The following is a 19,368-nucleotide window of genomic DNA, read 5'->3' as shown; positions in this document are numbered from 1 at the left end:
GGTAGTGTGATTAGTGGTACTGTGTTATGGTAATGGTGGTGTATTGGTGGTGCAGTTAATGACAGATGGGGGTACTGGTGGGGTTATTGAAGGTGGTCTTGGTTGTGTTATTGCTGACAGTGTTATTGTTACTGGTTTTGGTATTGGCATAGGTGATAGCTGTGGTGTGGTAGTTATAGTACTGGAAGTGCGAATAGTGGTACTGTGTTATTGGCTAGGTGGTGCTGGTGGTTCAGTTAATGGTATAGATAGTGGTACTGGTGGTGTTATTGGCAATCGTGGTGTTATTGAAGGTGGTCTTGGTTGTAGTGTTGGTTACAGTGTTATTGGTGCTGGTTTGTATTGGTGGTGGTGACAGTTGTGGTGTGGCTTTGGCATTTATAGTGCTGGTAGTGCGGTTAGTGGTACTGTGTTATTGGTAGGGTAGTACTGGTGGTGTGGTATAGTTAATGGTGGTAGTGGTGGTGGTATTTGGCAATGATGGTGTTACTGAAGGTGGTGCTGGTGACAGTGTTATTGGTGAGGTTTTAGTATTGGTGGTGGTGACAGCGTTATTGTTACTTGTTTTGGCATTGTTGATGGTTGTGGTGTGGTATTGAGGGTGATTTAGAATTGGTTGTGTGATAAGAAGCAATTGGGCCATCTTAGGGTCAGGCTCCCACTTGAACCTTAGCAAAAGCATTCAAAAAAGCCCCTGCAGTTAAAAAAGATTGTTTCTGTGTACAGTGAGTGTATAAGATAAAGAATTAAATGTAACTTTACAAAGGGCCTATTTAATTCTTGGCAGAAAAGGTACTCAGTGGCAATGGCGATGGAGTGCCCTTACCACGAAGAATGTGGTCGCCTTCCGAATTTAACTATGGGCGGTACTTAGAGTTAATCACGGTGGAGACTACTCCGTCCCCGTCATGATTAATCCCGTCCGGCGGCTCTACAGAATAAGGGCCATTGGAGGCTGAATGGTCATTTTGCCCACCTAATTTAGATGGTAGGAATGACAGGTCAATGTTTACTGCCTGTCACCACCAGGAAAACCCTGCCGGAAAGAGGCAGTGAAAACTGCTAAACGCTCCCCTCACCATGGGAGAGGGCTTCCACAGAGGCATTGTATTTTTTATCTTCCCAAAGAAAATCCGGTTTCATCTGACAGGCACACCTGTAACTGGTAAATCTGATTTGACCACAGATGAGTTGGCGATCGAGCGATGAACTCCTAACTACGGGGTGAGTGCTGCGCAGAATGCTACTACTGAGAAGGCGAGGAGGAGTCAGCTCGTAGACGCCGGATGTCTCTGGTCTCTGTCTCCTTCATATGCAGGTGTGATGGTCAGAGGACTGCAAAGCTGAAGAGACCCCAACAATCAGACGGGGGCAAAACACTGACAAGCTCTCCTTTCTGGTCGATGGATACAATTATCTTGGAAGCTCTATGTCAAGTTCACACTCGCCCAATGAACTGCTTCAGATCCTGCTTACAGCCATAGAGGACAGAGCAGTGTCTTGTGAGCTGTAATTCTATTCCCATTCTGAGCAGGGCGTCCTCTGCGCTACGACCACTCGTCACATTTTGTTGCACACTCGTTGCTCTAATGTATTTTTGATATAAAACGAGTTTATCCTGTGCCTCCTTTCATATTAATGTTGATTTACAATGAGCCAGAACTCGTGTTAGATTTTGGACCCCCTCAGGCACGGCCAAGGCTTCTGCCTTTGAATGAGTCCCACAGGACAAAGGTTCTAATAATACTGCCCACCCTGGTCCACGGGGGCACATAAGGTGGGCCTTGTTACATATTCACCTGGAAGACCAACTGCATAAGGAAGAGAGGAAGTACAGCCCTGGGCGGATCCAAGACGTGATTGACAGTGCATCGACCTTCCAGCTGAAAGAAGTCAATGGTTGACGGGGGCGAACCCACAGCTCCCTCTCTGAGGCTGCCCGCAGCTCACGCAGTGGGAAACCTCAAAGGGCGGCACTTTACTGCCACATTAGGCACACCGCCACCCCCTCTAGTTGTGGGGACCCCGGGAGGGGAGTCCCCCAGCCCAGCGTGCTAGCTGCATCACTTCCGGTGAGCAGAGGGTTGGGGTGAGGTATTTATACCTGCCCCAGGCCATCAGACGCCCTCTTTGGCTCCGGACACGTCGCCTCGTCGGTCATCTCGCGTCGATCCCCTGGGCCTGAGTTACTGCACTTTGGATGTTGAAGGTAAGCCGTGCCAACCGCCCCCCCCCCCCCCCCCAAAGACACATATAAACCTATAAGCCACTCCTATGGCAGGCCTTGACAATCCTGAAGGCAGAGTGCTTTGTTTTATGTGAGAGGGTGCCCAAGCATGAGCTGAGCCCCTCTGCACCTTTCGAAAATACTTCCTTATGGCTGATCTGTGATACAGCCATACAATATACTCTTAAGTGCATTATAACCTAGCAGTAAATGCTAACTTTGGAATGGCTGCATCAAAACATGTCGTGTTTGGTGTCAAACGCTTTGCAACACAACCACCCGGCCAGTTCTGGCGGCGGGGGTAGCATTCCACCCTTCTAGAGGGATAGACATGTTCACACTGGCCAAACCCGGTAGGACTTTCCTGAGCCCCGGCATCACAAAATGGATGCCTCTGCCACAGACACGGGTCTGGCCTCCTGCTGCTGACCGAAACTCCGGCAGGGAAGGCCTGGACAATAGGTTTCCTGTCGAAGGGAGGTGTCACCACCTCCCCAGACAGGCAGATGTGCATTGGGGCTGGGCGGGAGCACACTCTGGTGCTTTGAAGTCCTGCACTGGGGGCACATTTGCTGTCCCTGTGCATAGCCCAGTTCAAACCGGTTGCAGGGGCCACCTGCCCCTGCTCTGGCGCGAAACTGGACAAAGGAAATGGGTGTAACCACCCCTCTTTCCAGGCCCACCCATAGGTGGGGCCTTAGAGTTAGTCCATCCCCTAAACTTACTATGAGTATAGGAATCCAGTCCCTAGGACTTTAGATTACCCTGGAGGAAACTCTGCAACATATATCCTGGACCTTCGACGTTCTACCTCAACTAGAAGACTGAAGAAATCTCCCTTGGGGTCAAGGAGTGACTCCCCTGCTTGGCAGGCACCAAAGAAGCAACTGACCGGTCTGCATCGCTGAAGCTCCCGCCAGACGCCGAACTCTTTGCATCACCAGAGGTGGATTTCCAGACTTCCCCGAGGCTACCCTGAGTCCACAGCAAAGCTGAGGCCCATGGCTATCGTGGGTGACGTGGAACCGTGACCCCTGGACACCGTGAACTTTTTCAGCAACACTATCTTCCTGGTCCTCCTTGAATGGTGCTTTGGGCTCCGAGTAGCCCCATCCTTGAGCACCTCCTGTGCCGAAGATTGTTGGCCTCCACTCCACGAGTGACCTGTGGGCCAGCTCCAAGTGCGACCGCTCGAGGCTCCTTCGCGATCACTAGCCCGTTGGCTAGCAGGTCCCCCCGAAGGCAACTCCTTTTCTACTTGGGCTTTCTTGGTTGCTCCAGATGTGCCCTAACTTCCCCTCACTGAGTGAGCCCCTCAGATCTTGCTGGTCTGCACCGCAGTCCATTCTCTGAATTACAGTGACTTGCCGTTGCCAAGGCTTGTTGGGTCCAATCTGGTCGCCGACACCGCAGCACTTGACAGACTTCATGGGACAACTCGAATCCGGCTCGTGGACTTTGTCGACGCCTCCTGGACCTCGTGGCTGAAGAGTCAAGACACCCATCAACTCACATGAAGCACCTGACATATGTGGGCATTGGTCCATCCTGCCCTTGGTCACTGGCAAGTGACCCAGACTCTGTCCCCTCTGCTTTCAGGTTCCTTCCATCCTAGATCCGGCCTTGGATCTCTTCGGACACTTCTCCTCTTCACGGCAGCAGCAGTTCTTTGCAGGCTTCCATTGAAATCGACGACGCGACCGGCCACCAAAAGACACCTATGCACCCGGCTTCCCTGGGTGAGGTAACTCGAGTACTCCGGTGCTCCTGTGGGTGCTAGCCCTAGAACTTCTTAAGTCCAAAAGGGTTTGGTCCTGACTCGATTAGAAGTTTCCCTAATCTTTAAATTTCCAACCGCGACATTGCCCTTAGAAGATAACGGGAACCCGCGGTTGTGTTTACACACTGCATACAGTCCCCGTGGGTCCCCTGTGTCACTACCTTGGGTGGTTCCTTGGGGTCCCAGCGATTCTACAGGCTCTAGGCCCTGTGTCTATTCCAGTCGTGATTCTTATACCAGTTTTTTGGTATATGGTTTGGTGCGCCCCTAGGGCCCAAACGTGTATTTGTGCTATTACTGATAATTGCTGACTTGTAAACAAAGTACTTCGAACTCCAGTCTCATAAAGAGACTAGAGGGGTGTGTTTTATCTTAAATACATATATTTTGAATATATACCTGGTGTGGTTGTCCTTTCATTTGATCATTCAAGAGATTATAGACTGGTAAAACAAGTTGCTTTACAGTGCTAGAGAGACTTCCCCTCTTGTACTTGTAGGTAGTCCCACTCATGACATATACTCACGTGCTGAATTTTAACCCTTATTTCTGTTTACAATAATAATGTCTAAACTAGACTATGGTTTTTTTCTTGTTTTTATCTCCCCCTCACATTCCCTTAGGTCTTTCACCTCAGGATCCTCTGACCCGGGGCACTTTACCACATCTGGTTACTGACTGGTAATTCCCAACCAGTATTGCCATAGTACCTATTTTTTCCCCTTGGTCCTGATGAAGTGCCATCTGACCCATTAGTGGCTACCAGGCACGAAACATGACGACCTACGCACCACATTATCTCTATAGGACCAGCATATCCAGTTAGGGCCCAGTCTTTTAGTTAGGCTAGTCTCCCTTGATAATAAATACAATACATTAGGGCAACCCTAGACCTATTTTATCCTTCACACTCACTCCACTACCTAGCCCACACACCTGCACTCTTTTTCTTACAACGTAGCATATAAAGGTGGGCGGTGTAAATTTCAAGTTGCAAACAGGAGATTCCCCCATTAAGGGCAGCAACTGCTCACATTGCTATCAGTAAGCAGCGTGGGAAGTCTGGGGGCAAACACCACAGATTAAACTGAACAGGCAAAGTTCCTGTAAGAAAGGAGGGATACATAGCAAGTACATGAGGACACCTTTGCTTAATGTCACATATTTCTAAGCTCATTGGTTAGTTGAGCCTTTAAACATCATAGTAGGATAGTCACCAACATGTAACGGGCTATTGGGTATGCCTTCACAGGACAATGACACACACTTCATAAGACCTGCAGCCTCTATAGAGGATAAATGCTGAAAACACAGACTGGGGTACGTTGGTGCAAAAACCCTTGTCACCAAGCTGCAATGCGTCATGGTGTTGCCAGGGGTCTTTGAGTGACAGGCAAGTGCATTAAGGGAGCTGTATTAAGTAGGGAGGTTACTTGCAGAGGGGTCCCAGCAGACCCACAAAAGGTAGGCTGCAGCAAAACATGAAACTGGGAATCTTAGATTCCAACACTATCAGCAGTTTTAATACCAAAGACTCTCTGGCTATGTGGGGTAAAAATGTTCCAACATGAATCACAAGGTGACTAGAAGGTAAGCCGAACTCAAGTTTGATTCTGTGGAGGGCAATCAATTCCAGGGATAATGAAGTGAACTAGGTCTTTAGCTGGAGTAAGCACCAAGGGTCACAGATGGTTAGCAGGAAGTGTGTATCTGTGATCGGACTGCAGCTAAGCAAGCCTGGTGGGCTGCGGGTCACTCCAAAAAGGGTGCAGTGAATGCAATAGTGTGCACAATTCGAACATTCCCCCTAACCAGATTTGATACCATTAATGAGTTCGCCAGGGTTTAGCAATCAAAAAGGCCTGTGCAAATGTCTGATGAAATTCAGCAAAGCATGTGCAATCTGGAACCGAGGACATGTGACAGGTTGCTTCAGTTAAGCAAAAAATCCCCATCCTGATAGTCATAGTAGCTAGGCTGGTTGTGGAAGTTGTCATCTTACAAGGGTGCTACTGTCCCCAGTTAGGGAAACAAGGTGTTAAAGCACAAGACGCCTACAATGTATTAAGATCATCTGGCACGTCCATTATTCAAGAAAAGGCAGGGATCAGGTACTAGAACACAGCGTGCATTCAAATTTGGAGCGAGCAGGACAATTTTCACTGCTGGTGCGGTACACGGTTATCAGTTTGAACTCCCAGTCTGGGAATAATCACGTACGGGGGTAAACAAGGGCTTAGTCAACCCTAAATGTAAGGCACATATTGCACGCAGCGCACAATGGATTAAATCAAACATAACCATGGTTACAAAGAGCAGTAGTCTTACATTCCCGTTTGGGTAAGATTTCTGGCTGGCATGGTACTCCTATACAGGAGGAGGCCAGCAGGCAGAGATAAGGGTATGGTGTTGGGCACAAACAATAACTTGTTAACAAACACACTGTGGGCCTGGGAGGTGAACTTCAATAAGTTTTCCAGCGCATTCTGAAATCAGTGAATGGGCGGTGTTGGGAAATGCCCAACCTGGCAACACCTAACAAGTAGGCCCGTATTGGCACAGTGCACCATAGGGATTTCACCCTGAACTGCGGTTAAAGTAGAGAGCAGTTGTTTCGATTCCGGGAAGACCATCGTACATGCCTACGGATGGGTAAATAAAGCTGTGGTTAACTCAGAACAGTAGTTCCCAATTTAAGTGGAGGCCAGCAAACTTGCCTATGATGGGGTATATAAGCCCTGCACAAGCCCACCAAGCAGGAGGTTTAGCGTTAGTTTGTCATTTCGAAAAGTGGGCTGTTACTCCAATAGTGTTAAAAAATGGGTTTGGAGCACAAATGCTGCCTAAAACGCTCTGTTCTGCAGTGTCCTGAGGCGGAAAGCCGGGTCCTGCTTTTCAAAATCTATCTGCTTTCCTATCCTAAGCTATCCCTGCTCTCTGGTCACTGACCTCGAGGTAGGACTATTAGCGGCGGCCATATTAGATGAGGAGAAGGCTGGGGGACTAAGAAGCAAGCACTTAGCCACGCCCACCCTCCCGCCCTCGTGGGCATAAAAGAATCGATTCCTTCATTCTCCTCACTGATTGAGAGTGAGTGAGTACTACGATTTGTGCGCGAAAGCGTTTGGTTATTTTTAACAAATTTTAAAAATACTTGTTGCTTTTTTTTTAACCTGCGTGTTTTGCACTGGGAATACTGCTATTTTGCACAGTACCTACCCTCTGCCTAAAACGCTCTGTTCTGCAGTGTCCTGAGGCGGAAAGCCGGGTCCTGCTTTTCAAAATCTATCTGCTTTCCTATCCTAAGCTATCCCTGCTCTCTGGTCACTGACCTCGAGGTAGGACTATTAGCGGTGGCCATATTAGATGAGGAGAAGGCTGGGGGACTAAGAAGCAAGCACTTAGCCACGCCCACCCTCCCGCCCTCGTGGGCATAAAATGGAACCATAAATAATCAAAAGAGGAAGGATCACTTGTTACTGGCACCAGGGTTCAAGTGGTTGTCTCCGATATAGGTAAAAAACCCTCAATCACGTCAAGATATGTTTGGGCGGTATATCTTGGTTCTCCGCCTTTAGATACGTGATAGCATCATCATTGGGTTGATTCTATGCATCCTCCACCTGGAGGGAACCACTGAATTCTCCAGCAGTGATCAGGGAAAAAATGATAAAAATAAAAAAGTGAGGAGTGCTCAAGTGTATGATAAAAAGGGGGTTGCTCCTCATGCTACCTATAAAAAAGACTTTATTCTGATAGGTGCTGGGGAAACGTTAAAAAAGTCAAGTTGCAGATTGGGTGTATAATGAACCCTCTACAGCATTAAACGTGGTGGTTGGTCGACATGTTTCAGCTCATATAAAGCCCATAGGTCAGGGAGCTTTCTTCAGGACCACAGGTGAATAATGTGAATTGAATTTAGTCAATTGCAAGTAGAAGTTCCAAGGTTGATTCAGATGGACTTCGTCAGGACTGTTACCTATATACAGAGACAAACGGTGGAACAAAACTCCTAAATAGTTCAAAGGGGTAGAGAGGTGAGGTAGGTGCCAAAAGGAGCTAAAAAGTGAACAATATGAAAGCAAATATAAATGGCAAATCTTTATATACTTATTGGTATACATTTTGATCAGCAAGTGAAGTTTCGAACCATCGCTCTTACTTAGGAGAGCACAAAACGCAATGTCCCTAGGAGACAAAGACTGGTTGAGGAAAAATCGACATACAACAGATAATCAGACATACAAATTGAATTGTGGTGATTCAACCAAGTAATTCAGCAGGAATATATGGCAGCGGAGGTGATTAAGACTGCTCGTAATGTATAATGGATGCGAGTTTAGTCCGCAACAGGGCTATTGTTCGGGTCAGGCTGGGAGCGTGTTGTGATCAAGCTGACTCCTTTAGTCTAAGGTTGCGGCTGTTAACATAGCTGAAAATCAGTAGCGAAGTATGGCGCGCTATTTAGAAGGAAAACTATGTCAAGTTTGCCTCTCGTGTTTAGAAATGACGTACAGTATTCACTAAAGGAAAAAATACCTGATAGTTTCAAAGTACGGGCTCCGTACGAGGATACAGGCAGCGTTAGTTACTAAATAGATGGAAACAAGAAGCCACACATTACAAGGGGGACTCCCCAGTTTAACGTTACGTGTCTTCCAGATGGTGTTGAGGTCGAGGGCTCCGTACCGCAATGGTCTGCTACGACTTGTGCTGACTCTAGTTTCCTGTATGCACACGTAGGTTGGGGGTGTGTCTTAAATAGTCAATAGCGTAGAGATAGTGAAAGGACTGGTGCGGGCCGTGTCAATAGATAACTTTATTGAAGGCTGGGGACTTGTGAATGGAACTCCTGTCTGTAGTTCCCATAAGCCGTGTACGGGCGCTGATTTACACAATTGTCAAATTACGACAGCGTCAGGGTTTGATATTCAAACCGATGTGTTTTGGCGATTTATGAAGAATACAGCTGTTTAGAAGCCGAAACTATGTTGACAAAAGAGGCCAATGGGGGTGTGCTCGGGGTCCCCACACAGATATGTTTATGTGGATATAGGTATTGAACGCCTAAATTATTAGGTACAGATAGGAGGTGAGCTTTGAGTATCATATGCAGGAGAGGATGGGGCTATTGAAGATTTTTAGCCCAGTTGGAATATGAAACACAACTCTATTGATTATTTATGACTAGCCGGAAGCCGGTTGGATCACAGCTTCTCTTTCCCTACTTTGATTGTATCATAAAATGGAACCCTCATACAGGCAGCGCAGCGGACGGGCGCAGCGGGGGCGCCGGCGGGGCGCCGAAGGCGCACCAAAGGCAAGCCCGTATGCGCCCGTCCGCGACCGGCCGGGACCAGGGGCCAGGACCCTTGTCTCAGCGCCGTGGTATTCCAAGGAAAACCTAATTGCGCTTAATAGCACTACCTATTCCATCAGCCAACTTACACAGCAGATTCTGAGGCGGGAGAACATACTGAAACCCGCAGCTGAAACAGCCAAAAAAAAAACCAATCAGAGAAGGAGAGCAACGGTAACGTCATTGAGCGTCAGCTTGCTGAACACTCGTTCGCTCCAAAAACACCATCTAGAGGTATTCTCCCTGCTCCAGGAGGGGAATATAGATATTCTTGGAGTCACGGAGACATGGTTGGATGACTCTTCCGCACCCGACCTAGTGGCCGCCCTCCCACCCAACTTTGGGGCTATCTCCCATAACAGAAAAGATGGCAGAAAAGGGGGAGGAGTCGCGCTGCTATATAATAATGCCTTTAAAGCAGAAACTATCTGTGCTGAATGCATTGAGGGAGCTGACATCCTAGGCGTCAAGTTCTGCTCTCCCACAAACTGCCTCACGATAATCATCGTATATCGCCCGCCCAAAACCCCCCCAACATTTTTAGAACCTTTCTTGGGTCTGGTCCACGACCTCCGTACAAGATATGAGGGTCTTGTGGTAATGGGCGATTTTAACCTCCACTGGGAGGAGCCCATTAGAGACATTACGTCTAAACAGCTTGAAGACGCAATGACCGCACTAGAATTAACCCAGATTGTGACAGGCCCAACACACATGAAGGGCCATACCTTGGACCTGATATGGACCTCTGTTCCTGCCCTGCGCCCAGTCACTTCATTGCCCTGCATTTGGTCAGACCATTACCTCTTACAGGGTAGCTTAGCTTTCCCGAAACAAGAAAGCATCTCAGCCGACAAATGGCGGGTAGTGAGAAGATGGAACTCCATTAATCCGGATACTTTGCTATCTACTTTACTGCAACCCTCCCACCTAAACAGACTACCTGAAGATGACCTAGAGAAGGCCAGTCAAAAGCTATCGCAAAAACTAGAATCTGCAATTGAGGTGGTAGCCCCAGCTCGTAAGATAAAAATCAGGGAAAAAGGCAAAGGCGCTCCTTGGTTCAATGACGATTTGAGACTCCTAAAACGGGCCCTGCGTCAGTGCGAGAGAGCCTGGCGGAAGGGGTATGATCTCAACTGCCAGACTCTATACAAGGAAAAGCTCGCCTTGTATAAACAAGCCATCAGAACTAGAAAAAGTGAGTTCTACGAGAGCAGAATTGCCACAGCACCTAACCCTCAGAAGGAAATCTTCCAAGTACTTACTGAACTGAGGAAAAAGAAGGAACAACCGCCTTCTTTTACGCAGGAGGACTGCCATAAATTTTAATCCTTCTTTACCTCAAAGATATCTGACCTCCTGATAGAGATCGAAAGCACCCCTAGATTCGACTGCCCGGAAACTCCGCTAACTCTCCCGCCCGCAATCACAGAGCCTTTAACCTCCCTACCCCTATTTACTAAGGACTCCCTGACAAAAGTGATGAACCAAGTTAAATCAGGCTCCCCAGCGGACCCTTGCCCCCCGCAGATATTTAAACAAGCATGGCCAGGCCTTGAGGAGGACATTTTATCGCTCCTAAATAGTTCCCTTACCTCGGGACTAGTCCCATCTACTCTTAAAGAAGCGAGACTGATCCCCCTGCTAAAAAAGGCTGGTGCCGATTCCAAGATTTTAAAGAATTACAGGCCCATATCTCAATTGCCTTTTTTTAGCAAAAATACTAGAACATCATGTGCTGTCCGCCCTCTCGCACCACCTGGAGAGTAACGCACTACTCGAACCCAACCAAGCAGGGTTTAGAGCCCACAACAGCACGGAACTAGTCATGTTATCAGTACTAGATGACCTACGTCTTAAAACAGATAATAAAGATCCCTGTGCCCTGGTGCTACTCGACCTCTCCGCGGCATTCGATACGGTCAATCATGACCTTCTTTTGTCGCGGTTGGGGGAGTTTGGCATCAAGGGCACGGCCCACGCCTGGCTGACCTCGTTCCTTGGTGGACGGGTTCAGAAAGTACAACTGGATGACATGGTGTCAGAGGCTGCTAAAATCACATGCGGCGTCCCGCAGGGCTCTGCCTTGTCCCCCTTGATGTTTAACACATATCTGCAGCCCCTCATTTCATCTCTGAATCAGATGGACTGCAACATATATAATTATGCCGACGACACCCAGATCATCATTCAGATAGGCGATTCCCCTATGGCTGATCAAAAATTGAAGAATATTCTAAAATTTACAGTCAACTGGATGACGGCAAATTTTTTAATGATCAACCCGGACAAGACGGAGGTTCTACCAATCACAACGTCATCTAGCCCTTGGTGCGACCTCCTTTGGCCATCCGAATTAGGTAACGCCCCAATACCGGCAACAGCAGTAAAAAGCCTGGGCATAATCATCGACACAAATCTCACTATGCCAGCCCAGGTCTCGGCGGTGGTGGGCACTTGTGTAGGCCTCCTGAGAAAACTGCGCAAGCTAGCTCCCATCCTAAAGGCAGACACTCTCAGACGAGCAGTGTCAGCCTTAATTCTGGCCCGACTGGATTATGGTAATGCCATGTACTTCGGCATTCCGAAAAAACTCACCAAGAGACTCCAGATCGTCATGAATGACGCGGCCAGACTTATATATAATAAACCAAGAAGGACACCGGCCACCCCCCTCCTCCGGGAGCTACACTGGTTGCCAGTGAATCAACGAGCCAAGTTCAAGGGCCTATGCATTACGCAGAAAGCCTTATATGGGCAAGCCCCGAAATACATCAAAAAACGCCTTGTCCCATATGCTCCTAACAGGAACCTACGCTCAGCCAACGCCACCCTATTGATCTGCCCTAGGATCAAACGATCCACCATCGGTGGTCGGACATTTTCCCACATAATGCCCAAAGCTTGGAACCAACTGCCTGAAAATCTGCGCAAAGAAACCAGACTCCTGCCTTTTAGGAAAGAGCTAAAAACTGTGCTCTTTCAAGAGGCATGGGGTAACATCTAGTCGGTTTTTCTTCCTGCCAGTACTCACTCGTCTGCTAAGCGCTTAGAGACCCCGCGGTGATAAGGCGCTCTACAAGTTAAAAATACAAATACAAATACAATTACCAGAACACAATTTGCAGTCAACTTTAAGGAGGGGCAAGTAAATTGCTCATATGTTTGACTCCATGTCCTCAAAGCCAAAAGCATTGGAAACCTTTTTGGAACCTTGGTATACCTTTAGCATCAGCTGTATATGGGCTTTATCCGCTGCGGAGGGGGACATCAGCATAGTATCACGGCATCTCATGATCACAGCCAGACTGATGGGTTTTTGCAGGCAATAAGGACATGAAATGGAGCAGACTATTAGGAGTACCTCAAAGGACCTCAGGCCTCATCTCCTGTGGGTAGATCCACCTTGTTTGGTTTAGGTGAGTAGGTCTAGGTGCTGGTACAGCGCATGGTCTTAGTTCGAACCCTCAATTTGGGAACCCACCAAGTAGGGGGGGTGAACAAGGTCTTAGTTTATTGCTCTTGGTGTCCTAGCTCCAGTTGGCACCGCGCTCCCTCACTATTAGAGGTCAGGGGGTAGAGATAGGGATTGGTACACAAGGGTAAATAAAGCCAGGTACACATACAAAGCAAGAGGGCTTGGGTCAACACGAGTGCAAACCAATAAGAAGAGCGTGGTAAAGAGGCGTGGCCACTTCTATGCAAACACCGAGTACCCGGATAGGGACGGGGCACACCTAGCAGACGTAGATAGAGTGATGGTCCAGCCAGAAGGATTGGTAACTACAGGTTGCAGGAGGTTAGAGCCTGCATTAGCTTGAAAGATAATATAGCTGTGGTTAAGTGTAGAGCTCCCTTCCCGGGAGGCCATCACATCCTTACGGAAAAGAAAAGAAAGCCAGGAACCAACCCATCAGGCTGGAGGGCACGGTTCAAATCAAATTCAAGTTGAAATAGGACTGGCGGGTTAAATTAGGTGCGGCCTCTTCATGGAACACCACATGGTATTAAAGGGACAGGGTACACCTGTCAGAAGTAGATAAGGAAATGGTATACCTAAAAGGGCTAATGGCAGGTTACAGGTGGTTAAGGAGCATGCCATGGTGTGGGGGGGGGGGGGGCAGATATGATGGTGGCCACATCCTGGGCAGTGGTGGAGTTACAGGGTGATCTGGAGGTGGAAGGGTACAGAAGGGTATCTCTTCAGGAGCACAATAGGGGTTCCTGTGCCAAGCCCCACGAGTCTTTATGGCAGGTCCCTAGAGGAAAATCGTCGGCACCCCACTAGTCCTTAGGGCGGTTGTAAGCCTGAACAACCGGGGACTGGCCTTGTAACCCTCTGCCCTTAAAGGTTTGTGAGTAAAGTGGTGGACTGGTGGTTCACGGTATTCAACGGGGGAATCCTCTAATAACTGGTAGCACCGATTGGGTTGGCCAAGGTGCAATTTTGGCTCTCCAGGCGAGCAGGGCAGCGAAGGTCAGTCACCGCTGCCTGCCCTTGGATCGCCCATAAGTTAACCCAGCATGTTGGCATACTTTTGTACGAAATAAACCTGCAGCAAACTTTTCCCAACAAAAAATTGTGCTGTGTGATTATTTATTCCAATTGCATGCTAGGTTCTGCAAAGGTGGGAAGGGTTGCCTATATAGGCACTATGTACACTGTACGTGGGATGCCTTGTTGAGGGCTGCATTATCGAGCCAGGCCCAAAAGAGGGGCAAAGAGCAGCTTTACCAGTAACAATCAGACCGCAAACCCTGGTGAGCATATCTTTGTATCCTCCTAGTTCTTAGAAGTACCTAAACATAGTACCTCGGGTACCGCTGATGAAGAAGCAGCTACCGCCCTGGTAACGGTGTTTACCTGTATATAATACCTCGGTCAGCTTTTTGTGAAAACCACTGATGAAGAAACAGCTACCGCCCTGGCACCGGTGTTTACCTGTACGTTATACCTGGGGTCAGCTCTCTGTGAATACCGCTAATGAAGAAGAAGCTACCGCCCTGGCACCGGTGTTTACCTGTACATAATACCTCGGGTCAGCTTTTCGTGAATACCGCTGATGAAGAAGCAGCTGCCGCCCTGGCACCAGTATTTACCTATACATGGTACTTCGGGTCGGCCCTTTGTGAATACCACTGATGAAGACGCAGTTACCACACTGGCATTAATAATTCCAGAAAAGAGAAGAATGAACAAAAATATACAAAACCCAGGAGCGAGCAGAGCCTCTTTGGGAATCGCTAAGTGTAAAGCTCTTACCTTTCCGCTGCATGAGACTCTGCCTCGCCTTCACAAAGGCCATGATGTCGGCATCTGTCTGAGTGTCCCCCGTCAGCGGTATCCCGGAACCCACACTCCTGGGGGTCCTAGAAGAAAGGTGAAGAACCATCTCAGGCTGTCCACTGTGACCTTTCATCATTTCATACAGTCACAACAGTGTGCTACTTTTAATAGTAATTATCCGATGCTGTACGAAGTCGCAGCTACACATAGTACATTTTCTTAAAGAATAGGCTACAAAACATTTTGCTAACTCAGTGGTCTCAGGCTTCCCGCCACCCTGCCTTCTGTGGTGTCGTCGTTTGGCCTAACCCTGGGTCCCCCAAGGAACAGACGGACACCATACTGCGGTGGTGGCCAGATAACTGAGCCACGCCCGGCGCACCGGGCTTTTTATTCACTTTTCACTTCACACTGAAGTGGCGTACGCCCATTCAGCCCACTGTACCTACGCACATGGGGTGGCGGCCACGCCCTCCTGTGTAACTGTGAGAGTTGGGCTCGCCCACGATTTAATAACACTACATTCCTCCTTTTGACAATAACCAAAAACTCACCAAGGATAACTGAACACTTGACAACTGGTAATTCACCTGATACTGATAGTATACGTTCTGAACTTCTGACACAGTTCTCACAGAACGTTCTTACTTGGTTGCAGGACACACCAGCACTCGCTCACAGCAATCGACTTGGCGATCATCTCGGCTTAGCTGGACACAAAGTCTTTACATTTCTGGGAAGGCTTTGGGTGAGACCGCAACTCATACCATCCTTGGCTGCTTCGCATTGAGGGCTTCAGCAAGGATACTTCCGGGTGGTCGCCCTCTCTGGTCCCAACACCCTCACAACTAGCAACAGGGAGCCCCGGCTCCGAGCTTTGGGAGGTACCGAGGGAGGGCGTTACGCATAAGTCCTCTGCTACTGCGTCTGGGCGTTTGTCACACTCCCTTCCAGTAGCTGGACGGTTTGCCACAGCTGCTTCCCTTGACGGACCAGCCGCCGGGAATTCATCGGTGTCGTTCTCTGGGACTTTCTTGAATTGAGAAATGTTACGTGTTACACTTTCCTGGCCTCTTCAAGCGGTTACTTTTGTGCCTTTCATTTCCACTACTATCCACGGGTCTAGTTCAAACGGCAACCGGAACTTCCCCCCTGGGTGGTGGTCTTGCACTAACACTCGGTCATCCACTAAGACCGAGCGTTCTCGAGCGTGTCTTTTCCGGGAAGCTTCCTCGCTGTTATGGGTCCTCTGGGAGTACGACTGATTCGGAGGGTTGGGTGCCTCTTCCCACACAGTGTGATGCGGGATGGTGTCCGTCACCATCCGGCTGAAGCATAGCTTGCTCGGAGAGATGCCAGTGGTGCAGTGCGGGGTGAGCCGGTATTCTCGTAAGAATTGGTATAAGGCTTGCTCCAGGTTACGGTTTTCTGCCAGTGCGCTCTGGATCATTTTGTTGAGGGTCTCGTCAGGCACTCTACTTTGCCATTGTCTTGGGGCCAACGTGGGGTTATCCGGCGGTGTTTGATATTATGAGACACTAGATAGTCCATTAGATCGGAGCTGGTGAATAGCAGTGCATTGTCGGTAGAAATTTCTCTGAATAGCCCGTGTGTTGCTATCAGCCTCTTGAGCTTTGGAATTACTTCAGCAGCTGACGTTGTTGCTATGATTTCCACTTCAGGGTAGCGTGAAAAGTTGTCCACTACTACCAGCATGTGTTTCCCTCAATGGAGGGTGTCGAAGTCTGCGCTCACTCTCTCCCACGGGGCGTTGGGAGCCACTTCAGTGATAACTGGTGCGGGCTGATCTGGTGGGCTGGTCACAAGGCAGACAGGACAGTGTTTGACGACTGCTTCTATCTTTTGGTCTAGGCCAGGGAACCTGACTTTACTCCGGAGTTGGTTTTGGACTTGACAATCACTTGGTGCGCTCCGTGCGCCAGGAGAGCAGTTTTCTGTGCAAGGTCTCCGGGCAGCACGAGGCTCGGGCCCCTAAGGAAACAGCCATCGGCGGTCACAGATAGCTCTTGGCGAACTTGATATAGGGCCTTCAGGATTGACTGAGCTGTCTCCGTACGGAGCGGTGTTGGATTTTTTAGTGTCTTCCAGTCTCCCGAGGTGACTGCCTGGATGGCGATCTGTAGACAGTTGTAACGCTTTGTGGTCTCTATGACTCTATGATCTTCCAGGGAGCCCCACAGGATTACAATCACTTCACTCTCGATTTGTGAGTACCGCTGCTCTGTTGGTGTGAGTGTGCGACTGGCATAGGCCACCTGAGCCCATTCTCAGCATTCTTGTAACTGAGCTGGGACTGCGCCTAGGCCGGTGGGGCTGGCATCCACCACGAGCTGGGAGTCTCTCTTGGGGTCGAAGTATGCCAGTGTGGTATCGGCAGACAGGGCAGCCTTGGTTTGCTGGAATGACTCTTCCTGCTCAGGTCGCCATATCCACGGGCTGGTTGCTTTGGTCAAGTTTCTGATAGGGCCAGTGAGGTCTGACAGGTTCTTGATGAACCGTCCGCACTAGGTCACTATGCCCAAGAAACTGCAAACTCCGGACACTGAGGTTGGGGCAGGAGCTTCCTGGATGTCTTTCACCTTGTTGGGGTCGGGCCGATGCCCTTATCGGAGAACCAGTAGCCAAAGTAACTGATGTCTTTCCGTAGGAAGTCACACTTTTCCCGGTGTAACATGAGTCCACTTTCTCTGAGGCGGGAGAAGAGGGCTTGGAGACGAAGGAGGTGTTCTTCTAACGTGGCAGCATGCACCAGAATGTCGTCGCTCACGTTGAGTACTCCTTGTAGCCCATAGAGAACGCTTCTGATGATATTCTGAAAGACTTTGGCAGCGCTGAAGATTCCGGAGTTGAGCCTAGTTTATCTCCAGAGCCCTGCATGAGTCGAAAAAGTGGTGATGGGGTGAGGGTGCAGTGGTATTTGATGGTAGCCGGGCCGGAGATCCATCTTGGAGAACCACCTTGAGCCTGCCAGCTCGCTGATGATGTCATCTACCATCGGTGTGAGGTGGCTTTCCCGCTTAATCACCAAGTTTGGGACTCTCATGTCTATGCAGATGCGTACGGTGTCGGGCTGCTTGGGTTTCTTTGCTACAATGATGGGGGATAACCACGGCGTTAGTCCTTGCACTCGTATGATGATGCCAGCTTTCTCTAGGAGTCAGAGCTCAGCCTCCATCTTTGGCCAGAGATGGAAAGCAATTCTTCTGTGCGTGAGGGCTATGGGAGTCACAGACTTGTGAATGTGCAACTTTAGGGCTGGACCTTTCAAACACACAATCCGAATAGTGCTGTTAAGTCCTGTAGCAGGCGGTCCGGGTCGTGTGTCTGCACATCAAATGCTAACTGGATCAGGTTAAGATCCTGAGCGGTGGAGCAGCTAAGTAGGAACCCTAACCCTTCCTGCCACAAGTAAACCTTTCTGCTTTGAAGGGTGGTGTGATGAAAGAGATCTGCTTGGAAGATGCCACACAACTTCAGTGGTGAGCTGTTGCTAAATGCGCACACATGCACGTTGGTGCTGCGGAGCGCTGGCGGGTTGAGTAGGCTACGGTAGACGTTGGCAGCCATGGGGTTGATGGTGGCTCCGGTGTCAATGAGTGCGGTGACGGAGTGGTCTTCCACTCCGATCTTAAATATCAGTGTGGTCTGCCGGGCAGCCGTGAGCGTATCCAGTGTTCTCACCACATGGACAGTGGCTATGTCATCTTCATCCATGTCGCTGCTGGATGAATCGTATGGGTGCGTTCGCTTTAGTCGGCCTTTGGGCCGTCTTCTTTGTGAGGAGACGCAGACTTTGGAAAAGAGGTTCTGCTTACCACACACACTGCAGGTTTTGCCACTCGCAAGGCAAGTTCCGTTGTGGGGGTATGGACCTCTGCACCACCCACACATGTGACTCTGTGGGAATGATTTGGTGACCTTCGGCCTGCACCTGCGCGTCTCCGTTTGGATGGTGTTGATGGGTTCTTATTTGATAGAAGTTGAGGAGTTGGGGTCCATGTGGACTGCTCGGGCCTTGGATAACTCTTTGGAACGCCCCAGTGTTAGGATGCTAGCCCTGGCCATTAGCCCTGAGGCCCTCGGGTTCAGCAGTAATATCTATTCTGCATTAGGGAGTGGAGAACCTGAAAACAGGGTTGGAAGACAGCGGGGCAGCAGACATGAGGCAGGAACTCCCTGCACTTCATTAAGGGCAAACAAAATATTAAAGACAGAGAGAAGGCAGGGTTGGCCACATACACCAAGAAAGAGTGAATGTACAAGAAAACACAACCCTAGAGAAAGGACAAGCAGTGGCCAGTACTCCAGCCATACTCCTACACTGGGTGCTGACGGCTTCCCTTGTTGGCTGCCCTTCGATGGGTGGCCGAAGGAATGGAGTCGGGAACAGTGGTATTCACCACTCCATACGTCCTGATATAGGCACCAGGGGCCATATTCCAGAAGTGCTCGGGGGGCATAACAGGTGCTTGCACCTGATTTGTGTGCCCCCCGGTCACTCTGGTATTAGAGCAGGATTCGCAGACGCTTATGCACCCCTTTCTCTGTAATACTAATAGCGCTGGCGCACATAAAGCGCCAGCACTATCATCAGAGAGCGTGCCCTAATTTACATGTGGACGTGGCACCAGGCAAATGATGGAATACCTTTGCATCTGCGTCCGCACTGTATTACAGATGGGAACGCAAAG

At 49.3% G+C, this 19,368-nt stretch overlaps 1 protein-coding gene across 1 annotated transcript in view; it reads right to left on the bottom strand.

Moving 5' to 3' along the window:
* KIF6 (kinesin family member 6) overlaps positions 1-19,368 on the bottom strand; it is a 1,720,339-nt gene that overhangs the window by 28,871 nt on the left and 1,672,100 nt on the right. The window contains exon 21 of the mRNA XM_085610234.1: positions 14,633-14,739. Within this exon, the coding sequence (XP_085466360.1) occupies positions 14,633-14,739 (107 nt within the window). The remainder of the gene's footprint in view (positions 1-14,632; positions 14,740-19,368) is intronic.

This window comes from Triturus cristatus, chromosome 6, assembly GCF_964204655.1.
Source record: "Triturus cristatus chromosome 6, aTriCri1.1, whole genome shotgun sequence".
NCBI classification, from domain to species: domain Eukaryota; kingdom Metazoa; phylum Chordata; class Amphibia; order Caudata; family Salamandridae; genus Triturus; species Triturus cristatus.
This window is presented reverse-complemented; position numbering and strand designations above follow the sequence as displayed.